Raw genomic sequence first — 22600 nt, 5'->3', positions numbered from 1 at the left:
TCTGTACCACCCGGAGGTCAGTCCAGTGGATTCACACCCAGGTCACGGTCCCCTCGTGTCCCAACCCTCTTCAGAGGTAGCACCTAGTACATCCCTCAGGAAAGTCTATCCTTACCATCAGAGGTATTGTGAAGAACGAGGGGTGTACTTAGGCATCGCCCTCTGAGGGAGTTGGTCATGTGAGACAGCAGGTTTGCATCTGCTGAACATAACACCGGTTTACTCCAATTATTATTATTTATGTTTAAATGCCATAGGGCACTGTATATCTATTAAGGGGGTATACATACATAATATAAATGAAAAGAAGTACAATAAGCATTAAATTATTAACTGCCTAGTATAGAGAAGGAAAGAATCCTACCCAGGAGGGCTTAAAATCTACAAATCTTTGTAAAGTAAAAAAAAATATTTATATCCTTATTTACAACATATCACTCGAATGCAGCAATCTTCTTTAACTTGATGAACTGACTACCGGGTCATTTCGCTACCACCGACTCAATTGTGATTGAGTAGTGCAGACCCCAACTCTGTTTATGAAATCTGAAATTGCAACCTCTTCTGCCAGCACTTACAAGGAAATTCTATTACATTGAGAACCTAGCAATATCATTTCCTATCACATCTACAAATATTAGCTGCCTTATACATAAAGACATCAGTAAGCCCCTACATGTTATCTATGACAGTATATTATTATATTAAAGAAAAAGTGAGAGGTGTCTTCTTTTTCCCCTTGTTTATTAATTTACATTTTCTTCCAATTTAACACAACTTTTCCTATACATAAAATTACTTGATTCTTTGATTCCCTTGACTCTTTGCTGTTAAATAATATATATTAATTCTAAAAATATTTTTGCCAAATTATGATTCCTCTCTTTCTGAGTTCTGGCAGGTAAGACAAATTGACTTTCTCAGCAATGTGAACACTGTCTTTTGAGATACAGTACAGCACAATGTACTGTAACTGTAACTCTATAAAAAATTTGAGGAGTCTTGTATACCGTCCTATTTATTATGAGTCTAAAAGGCAGTCTAGGTAGGAAGAGCCATCAACGTATTGAATTGCACAAACTTGTCTGTCTTTGCATACAGTATCACAACCATCAGGGCTATCAAAGTTCACTAGGTAATTCTTGTAATACTTCTGGAAGTCAACACTTTGTGGCTTTCGGAATCTTAAAACAAGTTCTTTCAAACTTTCAGGCTGTAGATCCTTTATGTTGTACTCTGCAGTCATGATATATTCAAGCTTCCACAAGGCTTCTTTCCTTAGGTTTGCATCAGTAAGATTCAAGTAGTAATGCCAAAGGTCCTAAAACAAACAAAAACATTATTGGAAATGTAAAACTTATTGTTAAAATGTTAGTGGTTTAAAAACTAGGAAGCATGCTATGAAGAGATAGGTTCTGCCCTCTTTCTGCTCCTGCCTGAAGCTGTTTCTCTTGAACAATGAGCATGAAGCTGCAGCTGCATCCCCCTACTCCCTCCACTCCACTCGTTTCTATCATAAATGGAGGTTAGGAAAGACTTCTGAACATTTACAGAAATCCTGCAGATCCTTACATATGTATAATTTCTTTCATATGATGAATGAGAGATTCAGCACTGCACTTCCTGCCGGATTTGTTTCAGCCATAGGGATAGGTGGGAGGTGAACCTGTAAGTGAACCCTATTACCTGAGATAGTGTACAATTATGGCGGATATTATTTCCTTAAAGATAGACATAGCCACAGGGTGCCTGCTGTTTCCCACAGCAGACACCCAGGGCCAATGTCTGCAATAATGCCAGCCACAGAAAAATGTGGTTAATTGTGACCACTGCATCTGAGGCGGCTTTACCTGGGAGCATTTGTGTTAATAGTATTAGTCTCTCTGAAGAGTTCCTTGCTATTACAGCTGTACTTCTTATGGAGGCCTGCAGGTGGCAGGACTGCAGAAGAAAATCATGAATCTGCCATACAATGCAATTTTAATTCATTGCAGTGTAAGGCAGAAGCGATTTGAAGATTGCATATTCAAGCCCCTTAGGGGGACATTAAAAAAGTAAAGGAAAAAAAATAACCAAAAACTTTTTAAACATTCACAAAAATTTGAAAATATAAGAATTCAAACCACCCCTTATTTTTCGTAATAAAAATAAACAATAAAAAATAGAGATCAGACGCACCACTGCATTTCAAAATGCCCAAACTATTTAGCCTATTTGCAGTGTTTTCATCGTTACACTTTTACCTAAAAAAATTGAATTAAAAGTCAAACAGACTTCTAAATGGCAGCAATAAAAACTACAGATTACCCTACAGCAAAATGAGCCTCCACACAGCTCCGTACATGTAAATATAAAAAAGTTAAGGAATATTAAGGACTTAGTGTAAATAGCAGATTTTTTTATTTACCATATTTTTCGCCCTCTAAGACGCTCCGGCCCATAAGGCGCACCTAGGTTTTAGAGGGTGAAAATAGGAAAAAAAAAATTTTTTTTAAAAAGGTGGGTTAATAATGGGCAACATGGGGTTAAAGCATGAGGTACATGAACAGTCACTTGCTATTAATGTTATCGGCACAGTCTTATGAATTTTGACTTCCATCATTGTGCCTCACATTAATAATAAGTGGCCTGTATTCTGTAACTCACATTAACCCCACGCTGCCCATTATTTGAGAAGGTACGGTCACTTACTATTAATGTGAGGCACATAAGGTCCACTCCAAAAGCCTGTGCCCAGCCTGACATTAAAAATAAGTGACCCCCATTCATGTTTAAAACATGGCAGTGGCAATATTGGGGTTAATGAGTCATATTAACCCCAATCTTGCTGGCTGCCTGGCACATACCATATGTTTTTACCTTCCTTTATTTTCAGGCAGGCTAATCACTTTTGTTCTGGGGGGATACCTGCTGTGCTGCTGAGTGCACACAATATAGAATTTAAGAGCCCTGCATCGCAGAAAGAGGATCGTGTTTATGCTATCGCAAAACCTCAGATACAACACTACTTTCTAGCAAAACCTCATGTCCGACACTACATTCTATCTAGCAAAACCTCAGATCTGACACTACATTCTAGCACAACCTCAAATGGGACACTACATTCTAGCAAAACCTCTAATCCGACACTACGTTCTAGCAATAGGGCATTCCCATAGAGATGGGTGCAGTCTGGTATGCATTTAGGGGGCTCCGGGAGGCTGGGACAGGTCCTAGGAGGATCGTGGTTGTTGATGTCCCGCCATAAAAGTGCCAGACTCTTCCCTCTTCCTCAGTAGGTACTGTACATGCCAGGATCAATGTCCGGTACATCGCAGACTGATGTCCTCATGCAGTACAGCCTGCGATGTATCAGCAACATGCAAAGCACCGGCCATTCAACTGCCCCCCCCCCCTTCCTGTATTTGTCCTATAAGACGCAGTATAATTTTCACCCCACTTTAGAGGGGGAAAAATGTGTCTTATAGGGCGAAAAATTTATTTTTTTGCTTATTTATTGCAAAGTAAATTATTGGGCATTTGTTTTTACCTTGTAACGTTACATTTCTAAATGAAAGGGTGTCATCTCATACAATGGTTGCATATCGCCATGATATGGCACCAAACCAATGTCAAATAGTTGAAGATCCCACCTCTGGTATCCACTCCTATTTACCAAACAGGCCTCCCCCAAAGTTATTGAGAGCACTCTGTGCATGTTCACGTCTCTCCTTTCACTTCTATGGGAGTTCTGAAAATAGCCGAGCAAGTGCACTTGGCTGTTTTCAGTACCCTCATAGAGTTGAATGGATGGCACTCTGCACATGCACGGCCAACTCTATGCGACTGCTGGAAATAGCAGAGACATTTGACTCAGCTAATTTTGGAACTCCCATAGAACTGAATGGAGGGTGGCTGCTCTTGCACAGTGTGCTCTTTCACTTACACCAGTTCTGGATATAGAAGCGTGTCCCAGAGGTGGGACCCGCAGCCATCTGACAATTCTGGCACAACCCCTTTAGGTTATGTTTTAATAACCAACTCTGTATACTTCTGGTTCAATTATTTTATATTATTTATGGTCAAAATATCTAATACCTGCAGGACTAAAGGACAGTAAATCAGTAGTTAACATTTAAACTGGCCAAGATTATTAAAATTCTCGGCCAATTCCTACAATTGCTTAAAATAAACACCCATAACATAAGCGGTATACAGCTAAAGACAATGATTGGCTGCCGCAGTTATGTGACAAATGCAGGCACATTATTGCTACTGTTTGTAAACAGATGCAGGAGTACCAGAACATCAGAGAACATTGCTGGAGAAACTGAGGACTAGGCTGGTGTGTATATACTGTACTGTGCATATTTAGTAGTAAAACAAAATTAAAACTGTATAAATGTGGATTCGCCATAATTGTACTGACCTACAGAGTAAAGTTGCCATTCCATTTTTACTGCACATTGAATGTTGTAAAACAAAACCCGAAAAAACATAGCAAAATTTTTCTAATTTTTTTTTCAATTTCACCCCACAAAGAATTTTTCCCATTTTTCAATACAAGATATAAAGGTAAAAAAAATTTCAAAATTAAACTTGTCCAGCAAAAAATAAGCACTATATGAACAGAAAAGAAAAAAGTTATGGGTCTTGAAAGGCAAGCAGTGCTGTTTCCGTAACTCCTGTAACTCTGGCCACCTCTCCATCACACCGACTGGCTGCTTGGGAGTTAAGGAAACAGCACAGCTTGAGTAATGAGTAAGGATGTGTTTCATCAGAAATACGTAGCCAGCCCTGTATTTGCCATATTTTTTATATGAAGTTAGTTAGCTATGGAAGTTAGGAAAACAGCGCAGTGCTGGCCATTTTTGTAACTTCGGCCAGCTGGGAGGGTGCTTAAAGAAGACCTTTCACCAGAATAAAGTATGTAAACTGACTATACAGACGTGTAGAGCGGCGCCCAGGGATCCCCCTGCACTTACTATTATCCCCGGGCGCCGCTCCGTTCTCCGGTTATAGCCTCCGGTATGTTCGTAGTTAGGCTCCACCCAGGGGAACCTGCAGGCGTCTCTTTCTCCTATGCTGTAGCGCTGGCCAATCGCAGCGCTCAGCTCATAGCCAGGCTATGAGCTGAGCGCTGCGATTGGCCAGCGCTACAGCATAGGAGAAGGAGACCGCGGCAGGTTCTACTGGGTGGAGCCTAACTATGACTATACCGGAGGCTATAACCGGAGAACGGAGCGGCGCCCGGGGATAATAGTAAGTGCAGGGGGATCCCTGGGCGCCGCTCTACACGTCTGTATAGTCAGTTTACATACTTTATTCTGGTGAAAGGTCCTCTTTAATGTATATTAGGCTACTTTCACACTGTCGTTTGGTGCGGATCCGTCATGGATCTGCACAGACGGATCAGTTCAGATAATACAACCGTCTGCATCCGTTCAAAACAGATCCATTTGTATTATCTTTAACATTGCCAAAACGGATCGGTCTTGAACACAATTGAAAGTCAATGGGGGACGGATCTGTTTTCTGTTGTGCCATATTATGTCAGTGAAAACGTTTGGCTCCGTTTTGTCAGACGGACACCAAAAAGCAGCGTTTTGGTGTCCGCCTCCAAAGCGGAATGGAGGCGGAACGGAGCCAAACTGATGCCTTCTGAGCGGATACTTATCCATTCAGAATGGATTAGGGCAAAACTGATCAGTTTTGGACCGCTTGTGAGAGCCCTGAAACGAATCTCACAAACGGAAACCAAAACGGCAGTGTGAAAGTAGCCTTATTCCTATTTGGCTATGAAAGACCAAGATGGGACAACCCCTTTTATGAAGTAAGAGTAGTGGTCTAATTTGTTTGCCCATATAGCATATATTTACCTCTTACCTTTAAGCTGTAGCTATTAGTATCGTATTGATACAAGCGAAATCCAGGGTTATTTGACTCCTTCTCTGAGGAGGACTTAATGGGTGTTACAGCTGGAGCAACAAATGCAGATCCAACAGGCTTATCTGAAACATAATTTAATATTTAAATATTGAGTTATGACAGTCATTGGAAATGGTCCAGATTTGTTTAGCATTAAAATATTGGCCCTTTTGGCCTTCATTAAGCACTTATGCATTGATATTTTGCTCCTTTTTACTTACTGCACAAAATAATATGCACCTCAAAATATGTGTTAGAATGGGAGCCTAAGGGGCTACAATACGCCTATACAGAGAGGGCCAAGTGAGAAGCACATAGCACAGGACCGACATGACAGGGGTTTGTAGGGGAGCAGGGTGAGCAAAGGGGTTAATTGGTCTAGCTTGAGTGGCCAGTTACAGCTTGAGGTTCAGTGATTGGCTGGGGGGGAGTAGTAGGTTAGAAAAGGTCGGATCAGCAAGGGGACTATGTGACTTCCTGGTGGGTGAACGATAGGTAGCAGCTCAGCATGGGGTCTCTTGGCTCATGCAGCCATGGATGAGGGGAACAATGTCTCTGCTGAAAAACTGTCTCGTCCTTCTTCATGCCAAGGGCATCAGTCAAATCCGCTTAACCCTGATATTCCCCTCTGCTTCCGCTGTGCTAGAAGCCCCTCTGTGGACCCTCTGGTTCCATCAGGAAGTGCACCACAAGCATCTTCCAGTGGCCGGAAGAATCCGTAGGTGTGGCTGGGAGTTCCTGAAGGGGGAAGAGAGTCCAAACGCTCAGCCCCTTCCTCCTCCCCTGTAGCAGTAGCATCCTTCTACCAACCAGAATGAGGGGCATCCCAGCATATGGAGCCTTATTCCAGGCACCAGGGGCCTGCATCGTCTGCCAGAGCCCATGGCAGAACTGAAGATGTGCCAAGTCGAAATCTAGCTCCACTTCCTATTGACTCCAGTGCACGGGAGGTGACAATTCCTCATTATCGCGCTAGGGGACGACAAAGAGAAACTTCTGCTGTCAGCATCCTTGAATTCAGTTCTCCTGCACTGTGTGATAGGTCAGGTGATGTCCGCCCTGCTGGCCATGCAATTGTTGCTGTGGAGAAAACTTTGAAGATGTGACCAGTCTGTAAGCGGGGAAAGTCCGTTCGTGGAGTTGCATCCTCAGTCAGGCATTTTGGCTGTTCCAGATCCTGTCTCAAGTCAGCCTGGGCAACTGATTTTGTTTAATCCACCATTTGTCCTACCCCACTGGTTATTTGGTGAATGAAGGTATTGGGCCAGAATTAAGTTCTGTTGTTTATGTTTCATTGTGGATTGGGTCCGTTAATGTGTGCCTGGAGCATTCATGGCCAAGACTGACATCAAGTCAGAATTTTGGCTATTGTCGGAGCACCCAGGTAGCTTTCACCTACTGGGTTGCATTTGGGATGCTTATTTTTATGTTGATCTATATCTGCCTATGGAGTGCTCCATTTCCTGTTTATATTTTGAGGCATTCAGCACTGTTTTTGAATGGGAGGTGCAACAGGAGTTTGCAGTTTGCATTACCTGGACAATTTTTGTGTCTGGGTCCAACTGCATCTTCCCATTGTTCTGGGCTGCTTCACACTGTGGAACAGGTGGCTCACTTATTTGGTGTTCCCTTGGCCCCAGAAAATACTGTTGGGTCCAGTATTGTACTTTCCTATTTTGGCATAGAGTTGGATTTTGTCGCCATGGAATTCTGTTTGCCGGCTTATAAACTGAATGATATGCGGGAGTTTGCACACTTTTTTGGTGGTGCGGAAGGTTCGCTTGCTCTAGCTTCAATTATTGGTGGGCAAGCTGAATTTTGCCTGCCACATTATGCCAATGGGTTAATTCGTTTAAACACAGACCACAAGGCAGATCTTCGAGTTTGGTTGACCTTTTTGTATTCGCTCTATGGTAGGTTGGTGTAAAGGGTGGAATGGGAAGACAGCGTGGACCTAAAGTTATTCATTGATGCGTCTAGGGCACATGGTTTTGGCACAAACATTTAGGGTGCGTGGATGGCTGGAGTTTGGCCAGCCAAATGGCAGGTTTCTGGTTGTGTGTAACCTGACTATTTTGGAACTGTTAACCATTGTACTGTAGCTGCTGTGAAGGTTTGGGGTCCGCATTTTCGAAGTAAGTTAGTTTGGTTTTGTTGTGACAATTTGTCTGTAGTTTAACCCATCAACAATGTCTCTGCCTCTTCACCTCCTGTGGTTAATTTGCTGCAGCATTTTGTCCTGCAGAGTTTGGAGCTCATTGCATGGATGTGTGCACGCCTTGTTCCCGGTCTCGGAATCCATTGCTGATTCTTTGTCTCAGTTGCAGTGGAACTGGTTTAACATGTTGGCGCGGGATACAGAGCAGCATAGGATTCTTTGCCTGCATATTCTTTTGAGGCTGGCATGCAGGTAACATTTGAGCTAATGGGTTCTGTGTTGAGTGCTGTAACAAGGCATTCTTATCAGTTTGTTTGGAGGGACTGGTTGGTTTTCTGTGGAAAGTAGGTCATGATGGGATGAATAAGGGATTTGGTGCCTTATTGTTCTTCATCAGCTTGGGTTTTGAAAAATGTATGTCGGGTAAGAATATTTCTAAGAGGGGGGCGGGTTCAGCCTATTGGTTCATTGTTAGGTATCCTCAATGTCACTAAGGAATTATTGGTAGGCTAGGTTTTGAGAGGATACAGGAGGTCTATGACTTCCTTTGGTGGTCAACGTCCCGTTTCTTTTGAATTGTTGGCTTTGATTTTGGATTTGCCGCACGCAGATTTGTGTGTCGGGTTACGAGTGTTTGTTGTCCACAGTTTATTTTGATCTGGCGTTTTTTTGGTGCCTTCCATGTTAGTGAGTTGATCAGTAGTGATGAGCAGCAGGGGTCATATTCGAATTCGCGATATTTCGCAAATATTTTGTAGAATATTCGTTGAATATTCGCGAATTCGAATATGTTATATTCTAAATTTTTTTACTCGAAAAATCGTCAAGGTAATGATTGCGTAATATGCAAATATTACGCAATCAATACAGGCGTGGGTCAAAAAAAAAAATATAGCACTATATTCAATATAGTGCTATATATTTGTTTTTTTAAACTATTCGTAATTTTTTTTCCATTTTAAGTTATGATTCCGCCCTGCTTAAGTTGCTTGTCAAGAAACTTAAGCAGGGAGGAATCATGACTTCAGATGGAAAAAAATGACGAATATTCTAAAAAACAAATATATACCACTATATTGAATATAGTGCTATATTTCTATTTTTACAATATTCGTAATTTTTTTCCATCTGAAGTCATGATTCCTCCCTGCTTAAGTTACTTAAGCAGGTAGGAATCATGACTTCAGATGGAAAAAAATTACGAATATTCTAAAAAACGAATAAATAGAGCAATATTGCTAATATAGTGCTATATTCGTTTTTCTGAATATTCATAATATTCAAAAACAAGAATATATAGCAATATAGCGAATATTCAAAAAAACAAAAATAAATATAGAGCAATTTAACAAATATAGTGCTATAATCTTTTTTTTAATAGTCGTAATTTTTTTCCAATCTGAACTTGAGATGAGAAAAAAACTACAACTTTTAGACAAAGAAGATTACAGCACTATATTAGCTAAATTGCTCTACATTCGTTTTTTTTTGAATATTCGCCATATTGCTATATATTTTTATTTTAGAATATTACGATTATTCTAAAAAAGAAATATATAGCACTATATCGAATATATTTATTTTTATTTTTTTCAATCTGTACAGCTGTTCCACTTTGGCATACTCCTCCCCGACAAGAGTCCCCGTTACCATCGTGAAAACTCAGATCCCATGGTATATTCTAAATCCCAGGCGTTCCCATGGTGACGGGGACGCTTGTCGGGGAGGAGTATGCCGAAGTGGAACAACTGTACAGATTGAAAAAAAAAGAAGACGAATATTCTAAAAAACAAATATATTCAATATAGTGCTATATATAAGTTTTTTGGAATATTCGTAATTTTTCCCATCTAAAGTCATGATTCCTCCCTGCTTAAGTTGCTTGTGGGCCAATGACTCATTGGCCCACAAGCAAGAAGCAGGGAGGAATCATGTGTTCTGATGGGAAAAAATGACGAATATTCGCTATAAAGAATATATAGCACTATATTTGAAATATTCGCAAATTCTCGAAGTTGCGATATTTGAGATAAAAATCCGCTATTTGAATATTCGTGATCAACACTATTGCTCAGTATCACAGTAGTTTTTCATCACTGCATGCAATGGGTGGATGTTTCCTGTTCGGATAACAGCTTGTTGTGTTTTCCATAAGGGTCTTGAAAGGCAGGGTTGAATGTTTGAGAATTTGCTTCCTACTCTTTCAAATCACAGAGCCACCACCATTAATGGTTAACTTTTAATACTTAAAACTAAAATATTCAATAACCCGTTGTTTGTGTAATACTTGAAAGGCAGTGTAGGGACAGAAGATTGGGGACAATGTTTAATGTGTATGATTGCCAATATATTCTTAACGTGACTCGCAGAAAAATAAGTAACTCCACATAGCTGCACAAAAGGGTTTACCAATAGGCTGCCAAACAGCCTAATAAATCATAGAGGTACAGAACCTACTGTGTTACTCCCCAGAGTTTATATAGACCTGGAGAGCAATGCTCTGATGCTTATATTGGGGGGCCAGAGAGATGAAGAGGGAGTTATGTCCGGGTTCAGCTCTGAACCCTGACAACCCCTTTAATGGAATCTAAATAAAGTAATACAAATTTTAAATACAAAAAAGTCTCCTTGTATTGGAGTCCTGGTCTCTAGTTCTTTGCACCATATGTGGTAAATATATGTTGGAAAATCCTCCAGAAGAATACCTCAGATGGACACTGCAAAATGAAGTGTAAAAAACCCCTACAGGCAATTTACTTGCAGGAAAGGATGAGCTACAGGATTCTGGAAGATGAGTGAAGGTTAAACACATTGGTACTACCCTGTTTTAATGTGACTTTATTCTTTGTATAAGAACAGTAGGGGAGATTTACCAAACTGTTGTAAAGTAGAACTGCCTTAGTTGCCCATAGCAACCAATCAGATTTCACCTTTATTTTCCAAATGAACTGTGGAAAATGAAAGGTGGAATCTGATTGGTTGCTATGGGCAACTAAGCCATTCTGTTTTACACCAGTTTGATAAATCTCCCCCAGTATTTTCCTCTTTCTTGATCATTTCTCAAAATGTCTTAGCTTAACAAACTGTTATGAATAATCTTACCCTTTTCATCTAAAACAACCATGAAACTATCACGGTGTGTATGCCCATAAAACTGTCCGGCAATAACATCATTGTAAGTGCGGAATATTTTCACCAGTTTCTCATTGAATTTGTATTCCATTGCCGATGTGTATAGAGTAAATGGAAGATATCCAATCGGAACATGAGCAATGACGTACGCCTATGAAAATAAATATTATTATTAATTATGTAGAAAATACATTTAATAATAAAGTTCATATTATTAGCATTATTAATATCAATTGAACAAAAGTATTTAATTGTAGCATGTATGTACTTCACGTTTATTTTACCTCCACTAGCAGAATGGGTAGCACACAAGCCTGTGGTCAGGCCGGCTCTTATAAAAGAGGCTGCTAAATTGAAAAGAGATTTCAACAAAGTTCAATCAGACCTTCAGTACAATTTAAGCAAATTAGAGCTGACAGACCATAGGCACCAATCTCAATATCTTAGCAAACTAATTAAAGATATCAAATTTAAGTGGTTGTCTCACTTCAGCAAATGGCATTTATCATGTAGAGAAAGATACTACAAGGCACCTACTAATGTATTGCGCTTCTCCATATTGTCTACTTTGCTGGCTTGTTTCATTTTCACCACATTATACACTGCTCGTTTCCAGGGTTACGGCCACAACTGCATCAGGATGGGAGCTTCTGTGCATGAGTTCCTACGTGCACTACCATGGTCCCGGCCACCAGAGAGGCAGTGTGCAAATACTCTCCTAACTGATGGTGTTATATGACGAACTTTGAGTGTATGGTATGAATATGACCACCCCTATTATTCCACTGGCCGCTGATTTCAACAAAACTTTTTTATTTTATACTTTTTTATTTTACACTTGTTTATGTATATGCTACAATGTGCAACAGGGGTGAATTGTGAATTTTTAAAGTGGCTCTGGGAAAAAAAAAAAAACTATCTAAAAGTGGCCTCATATTGTAGATAGATCCAGACTGACAGTAGGCAGGGTCATTGGTAGTAAGTGGGGCCAATGGAAAAATACAATGTAATTCTCCTTTAAGACTATAGGACTAATCTCCCCAATCCTTATGAGCAGTTCTATAGACAAATATGGAACACTATCATTTTATGTACAGCCCTACAGTGTAGGCTGGTGGAGCCTGGTCATTACACATATAGTCCAATAGTCAGAGCACCATAATTATAAGTAGAGCTCTCTAGTGAGAAATGGAGCACTATTAATACTATTAATACATACAGAGCCCTACAGTAGTAGTACACTAATATATATATATATATATATATATATATATTGTGGGGATTCGCTCTGGTAAACAGGATAAGCGGACGCAGTATAGAGGCACCAACCAGTTCTTAAATCAAACAGTTCCGTGTTTATTCAGACTCTTGGCAAGTTCGTAAACAAAAGGTCACATTTAACACAAAAGCCACCTTGTGGTTTTGGTGTTAGTTCAGTTCTGCCTCAAAGAGTCCATGAACAGGCTTTAGGCGGCCTGTTTCCCCTCACACGGGTCTCAGATGCAAATACAGAGCTAGTCTCTGCTGAACCCAGCTGTCTTTTAAAGGCAGCTAGGTGTTGCCAAAACCCGGAAGGGCACATGAGATCCAGTCCGGTGTTTGACCCCACCTGGCCGCTAATCAGTCCAGCAGCACACACTGGGAGGAAAATACCTGCCTCCCTATACAACTCCCTTAACTGTGTTACATACCCCCCCCCCTTTGTTCAACCTTGAGGGGGTGCACCCGGGACAGGGCATCCGAGTTTCCCTGCAACCAGCCTGCTCTATGTTCTACCGAGAACCTAAAGTTCTGTAAGGATAAGAACCATCTGGTGACCCGGGCATTTCTCTCTTTGGCCTGGCTCATCCACTTGAGAGGGGAGTGGTCGGTCACCAGGGGGAACTGTCTCCCCAACAAATAGTAGCGGTGAGACTTGAGTGCCCACTTGATAGCCAGGCACTCTCTCTCCACTATACTGTACCTAGTCTCGGCTGGGGTGAGCTTGCGGCTTAAGAAGACAATAGGATGCTCCTCCTCGTTGACTTCCTGAGACAGTACAGAACCAAGGCCTACTTCTGAGGCATCCGTCTTCACCACAAACTCCCTCTTAAAGTCGGGTGTCACCAAAACCAGTGACCCACACAAAGTGGAAAAAGCCTCCTCCGCCCAATCATCCCAGCGAACCATCACTGATTTTCGTCCCTTCAAGAGTTCCGTCAATGGTGCGGCTCAAGTAGCAAAGTGGGGGAAAAAACTCATGTAATAGCCCACCAGTTCCAGGAATGACTTTACTTGCCTAGTGGTGATAGGTCGGGGCAAGTTCCGTATCGCCTCTATTTTGTTCAATTGGGGTTTGATGAGTCCGTGCCTAATGACATACCCTAGGTATTTAGTCTCCTCTAACCCTAGCGCATATTTTTTGGGGTTAGAGGTTAGTCCGGCCTTCCAAAGGAAGTCCACTATGGCCTGCACCTTGGGCAGGTGACTCTCCCAGTCGGTACTATGAATCACAATATTGTCCAGGTAAGCTGTTTTTGTACCTACGATGGGGACGAAGCACAATGTCCATTAGTCATTGAAACGTGGCAGGGGAGCCATGAAGGCCAAAGGGTAACACCTTATACTGATACAGCCCCTCAGGGGGGATGAAGGCAGTTTTTTATTTGGCTGCCTCCATTAAGGGCACTTGCCAATACCCTTTTGAGAGGTTTAGGACAGAGAAATACCTTGCCTGTCCTAACCGCTCGATTAGCTCATCCACCGGGGGCATGGGATACGCATCAAATTTAGAAATTTCATTTAATTTACGAAAATCGTTACAGAACCGTAATGTCCCGTCTGGCTTGGGTATTAGAACTATTGGGCGGTCCAACTCACTTTTAGACTCATCGATGACATCCAGCCACAGCATAAGCTGCACTTCCTCTGAGATGGCTTTTTGCCGAGCCTTTTGCCTGGGACTCGGTGACAATATCATGCTGGATTATGGAAGTGCGTCAAAGGAGTTCCGAGAACACATCCGTGTTCCGACTAACAAACTCCCTGGCTTTCTGAGCCTGTTTAGAGGAGAGGCTGTAAGCAATTCTTATTCTGGCAATCGCTTCCCATGCAGCAGACAAAGGGGCCGAAACCTTTTCCCCTAGATAAACCGATCACGGTCTGTCCTCAGCGCAGGTCTCCCTATCCTTCCAAGGTTTTAAGTAGATTAACATGGTAGACCTGCTCCGGCTTTCGGTGCCCTGGCTGGTGTACCTTGTAATTTACATCTCCAAATTTCTCTATTAGCTCGTAGGGCCCCTGCCACCTAGCTAAAAACTTACTGTCCACTGTCGGTACCATAACCAAGACCAGATCAACCGGGTTAAAACTCCGGACTCAAGCCTGCCGGTTATAGATTTGACTCTGGGCTCGCTGAGCCGCCTCCATATGTTCCCGAACCAGGGGCAACACAGTCTCTATCCAGTCTTGCATCTGGTTGATGTATTCAATAACACTTTTATACGGAGTAGACTGTTGTTCCCATGCCTCCTTGGCTATGTCCAACAGCCTGCGAGGATGTCTGCCATATAGCAGTTCTATGGGCGAGAACCCAGTAGAGGGAACATGAGATAGGGCAGAAGGAGGTCCCAGTCCCTTCCATCTTTGGACACCACTCTTTTTAACATATTTTTTAAGGTTTGGTTAAACCTTTCTACCAGCCCGTTCGTTTGCTGATGGTAAACGGACGTCCGTAACTGTTTTATGTGCAGCAATTTGCACAGTTCCCTCATAACCTTGGACATGAACCCTTGGTCCCTTGGTCCGTCAAAACATCTTTGGGTAGTCCTACGCAGGAAAACATTTCAATTAACTCTTTAGCTATGAGTTTGGTCGATGAATGCCGTAGTGTCACCACCTCCGGGTAGCGTAGTCTAGGACGACTAAAATCTGTTGGTGCCCTCTAGCGGACTTTGGTACTGATCCTATGAGATCCATAGCGATTCTTTCAAACAGGACCTCGATGATCGGGAGAGGTACTAAAGGACTATGGAAATGGGGCTAGGGGCTAGTTATCTGGTAGGTCAGGCAATACTTACAAAACTCTTCCACCTCTCTAAACACACTGGGCCAGTAAAACCGCTGTAGTATACGGTCCTGTGTTTTCTGCAACCCCAGATGGCCCTCGAGAACATGTTGTTGCGCTAGATCTAGTACCAGTTTGTGATAAGCCTTGGGCACCACCAACTGTTCAACATTCTCACCCCATAGTTGGTTGACCCAATACAGCAAATCATGGAGAACAGCAAAATACGGAAATATCGACTCGGCCCCCGGTTGTTGTGGTTCCCCATCGATCATTAATACATTCTCCCAGGCTCGGCATAATGTCGGGTCCCAATGTTGTGCTGTACCGAAATTATCACCAGAGATATTCAAGTCTGCCAATTCAGGGCCTGGCGGTAAGTCCTCCACCTCCCCAACCATAACATTCAGCGGGGTTGTTCCCCCCTCATCCACGCTTTGGCCTCAGGTTCCCAGGGTTCTGTCCTCCCACCTGAGCAAAGCCAATCTATTGGGGTTATCCCTGACTCTTGGGGACCGGTAAGTCTCATTTCTGGAAATAGAAGAAAAAAGGGATGAGGACTCACAACACTCGGACCATAGGATATCAGGATCAATTTGATATTTATTGGGACCTATTTAGATCCAATAAAACAATAACATACACATAAAATTATACACTAAAAAAAAAAAAAAAATTGGTGCCAATGTGTAAAATATATACTGATAGGGGGTGGAAAACTCAGTGTTAATGCCACAGATAGGTCCCAATAAATATCAAATTGATCCTGATATCCTATGGTCCGAGTGTTGTGAGTGTTCACTCCCTTTTTTCTTCTATTTTTACTATATTTTGGGTCGGGCACCCAAGTTGAGTTAGCAGCACCCGTCATAGCCACTAGGTGTGAGCCAACCACTTATCTATAAGTCTCATAGCTGGCCACAGTTCCAGGAAACAAGGGAAGTCTCTTCCTATTATTAGTTCAGAGTGTGGATTTGTGGCGACGGCCACTTCAGGAATCCTTCTGCCGGCAACCGTGGTTAAAGACACCAGAGCGGTGGGGTAGTCTTTTAAGTCACCATGTATGCACATTACCTCGACTTTCCAGCCAGTAAACTCAGCGGGTCACAATAGGGTAGCCCTTACCAGGGTCACCAGACTCCTCGAGTCCAGCAGAGCCACTGCTGAAGTGTCTCCCACTTCCACCTGGCACAGGTTATTATTATCTAGAGACTCCCTGGTACCTGTTGCACATAGCTTCCTGGCATATAGCGACCATAGTTAGTGTCCATGGGTGCACCCATATGGGGACAGTCGAACCTTACGTGACCAGGCTCATGACACCGCCAACAGATCATCGGGGCCAGGTCAACAGTGGTTATCTCCAGGGCGGGCTTTTTTGGCTCCAGTTTCCAGGTCTGGGGTGGGGATTGTCGGGGTTTAACTTCCCCCTTCCCGAAAGAGCCCCCCCTTAGTTTCCTGGTAGCCTCATATCGTTCAACCAGGTCCACCATCTCAAGGGCATTAACAGGAGATGCCTGGCCAATCCAAAGCTGAAGAGGGTATGGCAAAGCCCTCCAAAACATATCAGTTAAAATACGGTCCAGCATAGCAGTGGGACTCAGTACATCCAGTTGTAGCCATTTTTGCAAAAGGTGAAATAACGCATAATACTGGGGTCTTGCGGGCTCAGCCGGGTTAAACTGATGCACCCGCTGGGCCATGACCAACACATTCACCCCCATCCTCGCCAGGATCTCACCCTTTACTTTCTGGTAATCGGCCACTTGCTCGTCCGGTAAGTCGAAATACACCTGTATACACCAGTAGGCTTCCCTAAGTTTAAGTGTTTTTGATCTATTACCACCCCTTTTTGGAGGGGGAATGTCTCGCTTTGTGAAAATGAAAAGGAATCGGCAAAAGTAGGTTTTGGTGTCTAATAGTGGATTTGTGTTGGCAGATTCTCTCTTTTACCCTTTGGGAGGTTTCTCCTACATACACTAAACCACATGGACATTTAATGAGGTAATATCTTATTTTTATGAAGCGAGACATTCCATAGCCCAACTCAAATTCCAGGTCATAGAACAAATCCCCCCTCCAAGAATGGGTGGTAACAGATCAAAAACACTCAAACTTAGGGAAGCCTACTGGATACATACATTACAGAGTCTTACCCCCAAAGGTATGAATAGGGAGTATGAGATACAAAATCTTCTTTAATTCACTCATTTGTACATATATTTGTTATGATTTGTATCAAGGATTATGGTCTTGTATAAAAAATATAATGATATACTTATTTCTTCAGTTTTTAGGCCCCCTGACCACTGTTGGGACCGTGTGCCGCAAAAGAGTATCCTTTAGTAGTGTTCTGATTATTTACTGTTACAATATCTGCCCTTTTTAGCTTCTCTTTCTTTTTTCTGAGTTCTTGTCCCTTATTTCCTCCTCTAGTTTTATTCCACTTTCTCTCACCTGCTATCCCTACCCTGTGTCTCTCTTGTTTTCCTTCACTATCTCTTCCATGTCCCTCTATTCCTTATTTTGCCATTCCTTCCACTTTTTTCCCACTTTGTTACATTGCATGCAGGACTTTCGTCTCCGCTCAAAAATCATGTTCTGAGCGGACACAGAACGGACCCCATTATAGTCTATGGAGTCTTTAGGCTCCGTTACGCTCAGTTAGGTCTCAGTTATCTGCAGAATCCGTCCTTTCATTTCTCCTGCTCCTCAACGGAGCCGGAGAACGGAAAGGAGAAACGGTGATGTGAAAGGAGCCTAAATCTATTTCGAACATGTCATTTTCGGTGTTATTTTCGGCATTATCAGTTATTCTCAGTGTTACGTCAGTCATTGTTTTCTTTCGTTTTGTTATTTTCAGTGTTTCTTATATGATTGTATTTATTGTATTGCACTTTTAGTGTCTGATGAAGGCCTGCGTGCCGAAAACGTTAACACACGTACTGCCGCTTGACTTTTACGTACTCAGCAATAAAAAAGCAACCTTGGATCAAGATCGACTGCTGTGATCTGTTATTACTTTTATTAAATTATACCTACTTTATAGTAAGAACTGTGAATCTGTGGAATAGACTTCCTCAAGAAGTGGTCACAGCAGGAATAGTGGACAGTTTTAAAAAGGGGTTAGATGAATTCTTAAAAGTCTCACTTCCTTCTGGGGTTCACATCCCCACCTATCCCTTGGTTGAACTTGAAGGACCTATGTCTTTTTTCAACCGTATTAACTATGTAACTCTGAAACTATGTCAATGGAGCATTAGGAAAAATATATATAGTATTTTACTCAGTTAATCAAGAACCAGTTGTTTATACCTTACGACAGTTATCCAAATCCACAAGTCTAGTTTTATGCCTGCAAACTAGCCACTAGATGGAGACTCAAACCCACAGAATAATTTGAAAGAGCAGCTTTAACATACTCAAATGCTCAAAATGTGAATTATTAGGTCTTGGTCAGTGATTTCCATCAGTGATTATGGGCTAAAACCAATAGTAAAAATGTTCACCTGTTCTGCTTTTCACAGTATCTAAAGTAAATCGCTGAGCAAGACACTGACGTGTGACAATTTCAAGTTATGGCTTGTAGGGAAGGAGCCCTACATATAAGAGCCAGTGCAATTTTTATGTTACATTTTCAGTTTTTCTCCAACATAAAGCCTATTAGATAGACACCAAAGGGCAAATAATTCTTTGACTTATAAAGCCAATGCTGTACTATGGAAAAAGAAGTACTTGATTGCATGATACTGGAATTCCAACAAGCTCATGATGTAGTCATTCACAGAGAAGTTTGTTTCTATTCTATTCAGTAAGTGTGAACAGAGCACAAAGCCCTGAATATCCAAACCTCATATCATGCAGTATGATATTATGGACAATGGTAGACACATCATATATGCAACCTGTGCAGGGGTCCAATAGGTTTAGGGTGGGGCAATGCAACCTTAAAATCAGCTTTCTACTGTCTAGCAAGTTCCATGTAAGGACCTGAGCTATTGTACTTCTTGACTCCCAATTGTTAAATTATTAGAAATATAGTACATAAAGCGGTGAAGATGAGGGTCTCTATACACACAAACAAACAAACATAAAGTTTGCATCTTACACTGTCCCTACCCTGTCCTTTCTCAATCAACACACAGCGTAAAGTGGCTTGCGCTTTGGGTTTTCAATCCGCACATGTCCATTTATGCTTCTGCAGGTTTCACTGCAGGTTTTTTGATACTGCAGATTTCAGTTAAACCCACTGCTGATTTTCATGACTTCAGTAGCAGTGTCATCCTGTGTGAACGTGTGAGTACCCACCTAGGTACTAATAGCCAAGTGTATTCTAGAACTATTTTCAAAAAGGTTTAAAATTTTTAGTGCATTTAAGTATTCTTAGAGTACACGTCACGGTTGCAATGCAGCAGTGCTGCAGGTGGTTACTGCATGGAAGTGTGAGTTACAGCGGGCTCCAAGTAAACTAATTAGGACTACACTGTTTTGTGGATCTGTATTATCGATTTACTGTGTGACACCCACATAACCACACAGCCATTAACAATACAGACCAACTAAACAGTGCGGTCCTTATTTGTTTAATTAGAGCCTACTGTGGCTCTTTCAGCTGACCGGTATTCCACCACAGCACAGCCTCATCGCAACTACAACACGACCAAACTATGTGCTCATACCCTAATAATTAAATAAGAAATATAAATCTGTGATCAATTGTAAGAAGCATTGAAATTTGGTCATTAGTTAAGTATCCTTAAATGGGTTTGCTAAATTAACAAATGACCGATCCAAAGCTGTTCCTGAACAGGTACAGCCCATCATAACTAAGACACTATACTGTGTGGTGTTAACTATCATGCCCACTAATTTGTTACCTTTTCGTTGTTTTGGCGAGAAAGTTTCAATGTTTCCTCCAGCCACTGAAACTGATCAGCTGGGTCTGTCATATTGAACGTCACTTTATTTGGACTATAGTACAAGTTGGTGTTTAAACTGATGATCCTAAGAGGATGTGATGTGCCATTTGATTTAAAGATCTGAGAATAGTACCCGCCTGCAACAGAAAATGGAAAATATGTTCTGGTTAAACAAACTGAGAAATTCTATATAGAATTTAATGGCAAATTTTTAAAGGGGTTTTTCCATTAAGACATCTTATTCCCTATCCACAGGATAGGGTATAAGTGTCTGATCACAGGGGTCCACCACTGGGGTTCTGCAGAACGGGGCTCATGATCCCACTTTAGCTGCAAACACGCATGCATGTCTACTGCTTGATTCAACTCTATAGGAACAACCATGTGGAGCAGGAGTGTGCAAGTATGACTGTCATTCTACTCAAATGGGGAAGCACGGGCCACCCTTCTATGGATAGGAGATGTTATCTTAATGGGACAACCCCTTTAACCTCTATTGAAATATTTGAAATATGTACTATGATTTTTAAGGTTCAACAGAATTCTAGTTTCAGTGTACCCTTATGTAGATGATTACTTTTAGAGGACAATAGAGGGATTATTTGAGGTTATATTGTAACATTTTAAACTTATTACAATTTATTTTCTGTACCTTATAGTGCTAAAATATTCCACAAAGCTGTACCAAGGATCTCATTGGTCCCTTGGGCAAACTATCTAATGTCTGTGTCTTACACATACTGTATACTCTAGTACAATTTCATAGAGGGACAATTATATGTAAATGTAACCTACAGTGCCTTGAAAAAGTATTCCTACCCCTTGAAATTTTCCACATTTTGTCATGTTACACCCACAAACTTAAATGTATTTTATTAAGATTTTATGTGATAGACCATCAAAAGGTAACAAGTATTTGTGAAGTGAAAAAAAGTGATACATGGTTTTGAAAATTTTTAATAAATAAAAATCTGGAAGGTATGGTGTGCATTTGTATTCAGACAGCTATACTCTGATACCCCTACATAAAATCCAGTGTGACCAACTGCCTTCAGAAGTCACCTAATTAGTAAATAGAGTTCACCTGTGTATAATTTATTCTCAGTATAACTACAGTTCTGTGAAGGCCTCAGTGGTTTATAAGAGAATATCATGAAAAACAAGGAACACGCCAGACAGGTCAGATATAAAGTTGTGGAGAACTGTAAATCAGGGATAGGTTATAAAAAATATCCCAAGCTCTGAACATCTCTAATAGCACTGCTCAATCCATCATCCGATTATGACACAACTGCAAACCTACCAAAACATGGCTGCCTACCTAAACTGACAGTCCAGGAAAGGAGAGCACTAATTAGAGAATCAACCAAGAGGCCCATGGTCACTCTGAAGGAGCTGCAGAGATCCACAGCTGAACTGGGAGAATCTACTATTAGTTGTGAACGCCACAAGTCTGGCCTTAATGGAAGACTGGCAAGAAGAAAGAAAGCCATTAGAAGTCTCATTTGCAGTTTGCCACAAGTCTTGTTGGGGACACAGCAAACATGTGGAAGAGGGTGCTCTGGTCAGATGAGACCAAAGTAGAACTTTTTGGCTTAAATGCAAAACATCATCCAGAAATATGCCTATATTAGGTGTATTTCTGGCGCACAATTAGTTGCGCCACAATATGCGACTTATCCCCACTCACGCCAGGTTTAAAAAAGTGGGTGTGGTGTGGGCAGGGAAGGGGACGGGCTGGCAGGCCCATCTCATTCATCATTTTCTACGCAAAATATCATCAAAAGTCATGTCTTCTTATTCCCTTGCCCCTAGGAGCAATATTAAGATTTGGGCCATCAAAGACTTTTGTTTAGGGATCATACAAAAATTCTGCCATTACAGTAAATACAAATCATGGATAGAATTAGGTGCTTTATTTTAAAAAGAATATTCCTGGATTAATAAAAAGTAAATTAAGCAGAAGCAGCAACTCAATGTGGGCCATTCCCTGCTCTATGGGGGACCAAGATGATTCGCGTTATATGTTTTGCAAGTTTCTTGAGTAACATAGGAAATTTTGATAAGTTTACACTTCTGTTTCCTCTTTTGGTTAAATCATGTGTTTGACTTCCAGATAGTAAAACAATATACAGGTAGTACAGAAATACCTTTCCGAAATGTGCTGAGAGCTTCTTCACACAACCACGGCTTCCAAAACTCTGCTACTGCTGTATATACCTCACTTCCTGATACAGGAAACTGATCCTATAATACATATGGAAGAAGTAGATGCAGAGAATTTAATATGGTACATCCATTTTAAGCATTGCAGTTTAGAATGAAATTCCAGTTTTAGCCATTTTGTTTTTATGATGAAAAATCTGTGCTAACATTCCTTATACATCTTTATAGCAATTTGAGCAACATTTGTCTCACACAATTCTCCTGCAAAGGCAT

The 22600-nt window shown here is 41.4% G+C and overlaps 1 protein-coding gene across 1 annotated transcript in view; it reads right to left on the bottom strand.

Moving 5' to 3' along the window:
- Window positions 1-725: 725 nt before the first annotated feature.
- SMPDL3A (sphingomyelin phosphodiesterase acid like 3A) overlaps window positions 726-22600 on the bottom strand; it is a 43107-nt gene continuing 21232 nt past the window's right edge. Inside the window, exons 4-8 of the mRNA XM_040429091.1 lie at window positions 22312-22408; window positions 20120-20298; window positions 11168-11348; window positions 5866-5990; window positions 726-1321 (exon numbers count right to left, since the gene is read on the bottom strand). Of these exons, the coding sequence (XP_040285025.1) occupies window positions 1022-1321; window positions 5866-5990; window positions 11168-11348; window positions 20120-20298; window positions 22312-22408 (882 nt within the window). The 3' untranslated portion in view covers window positions 726-1021. The remainder of the gene's footprint in view (window positions 1322-5865; window positions 5991-11167; window positions 11349-20119; window positions 20299-22311; window positions 22409-22600) is intronic.

The sequence above is a fragment of the Bufo bufo genome, chromosome 4 (assembly GCF_905171765.1).
Source record: "Bufo bufo chromosome 4, aBufBuf1.1, whole genome shotgun sequence".
Lineage (NCBI taxonomy): Eukaryota > Metazoa > Chordata > Amphibia > Anura > Bufonidae > Bufo > Bufo bufo.
This window is presented reverse-complemented; position numbering and strand designations above follow the sequence as displayed.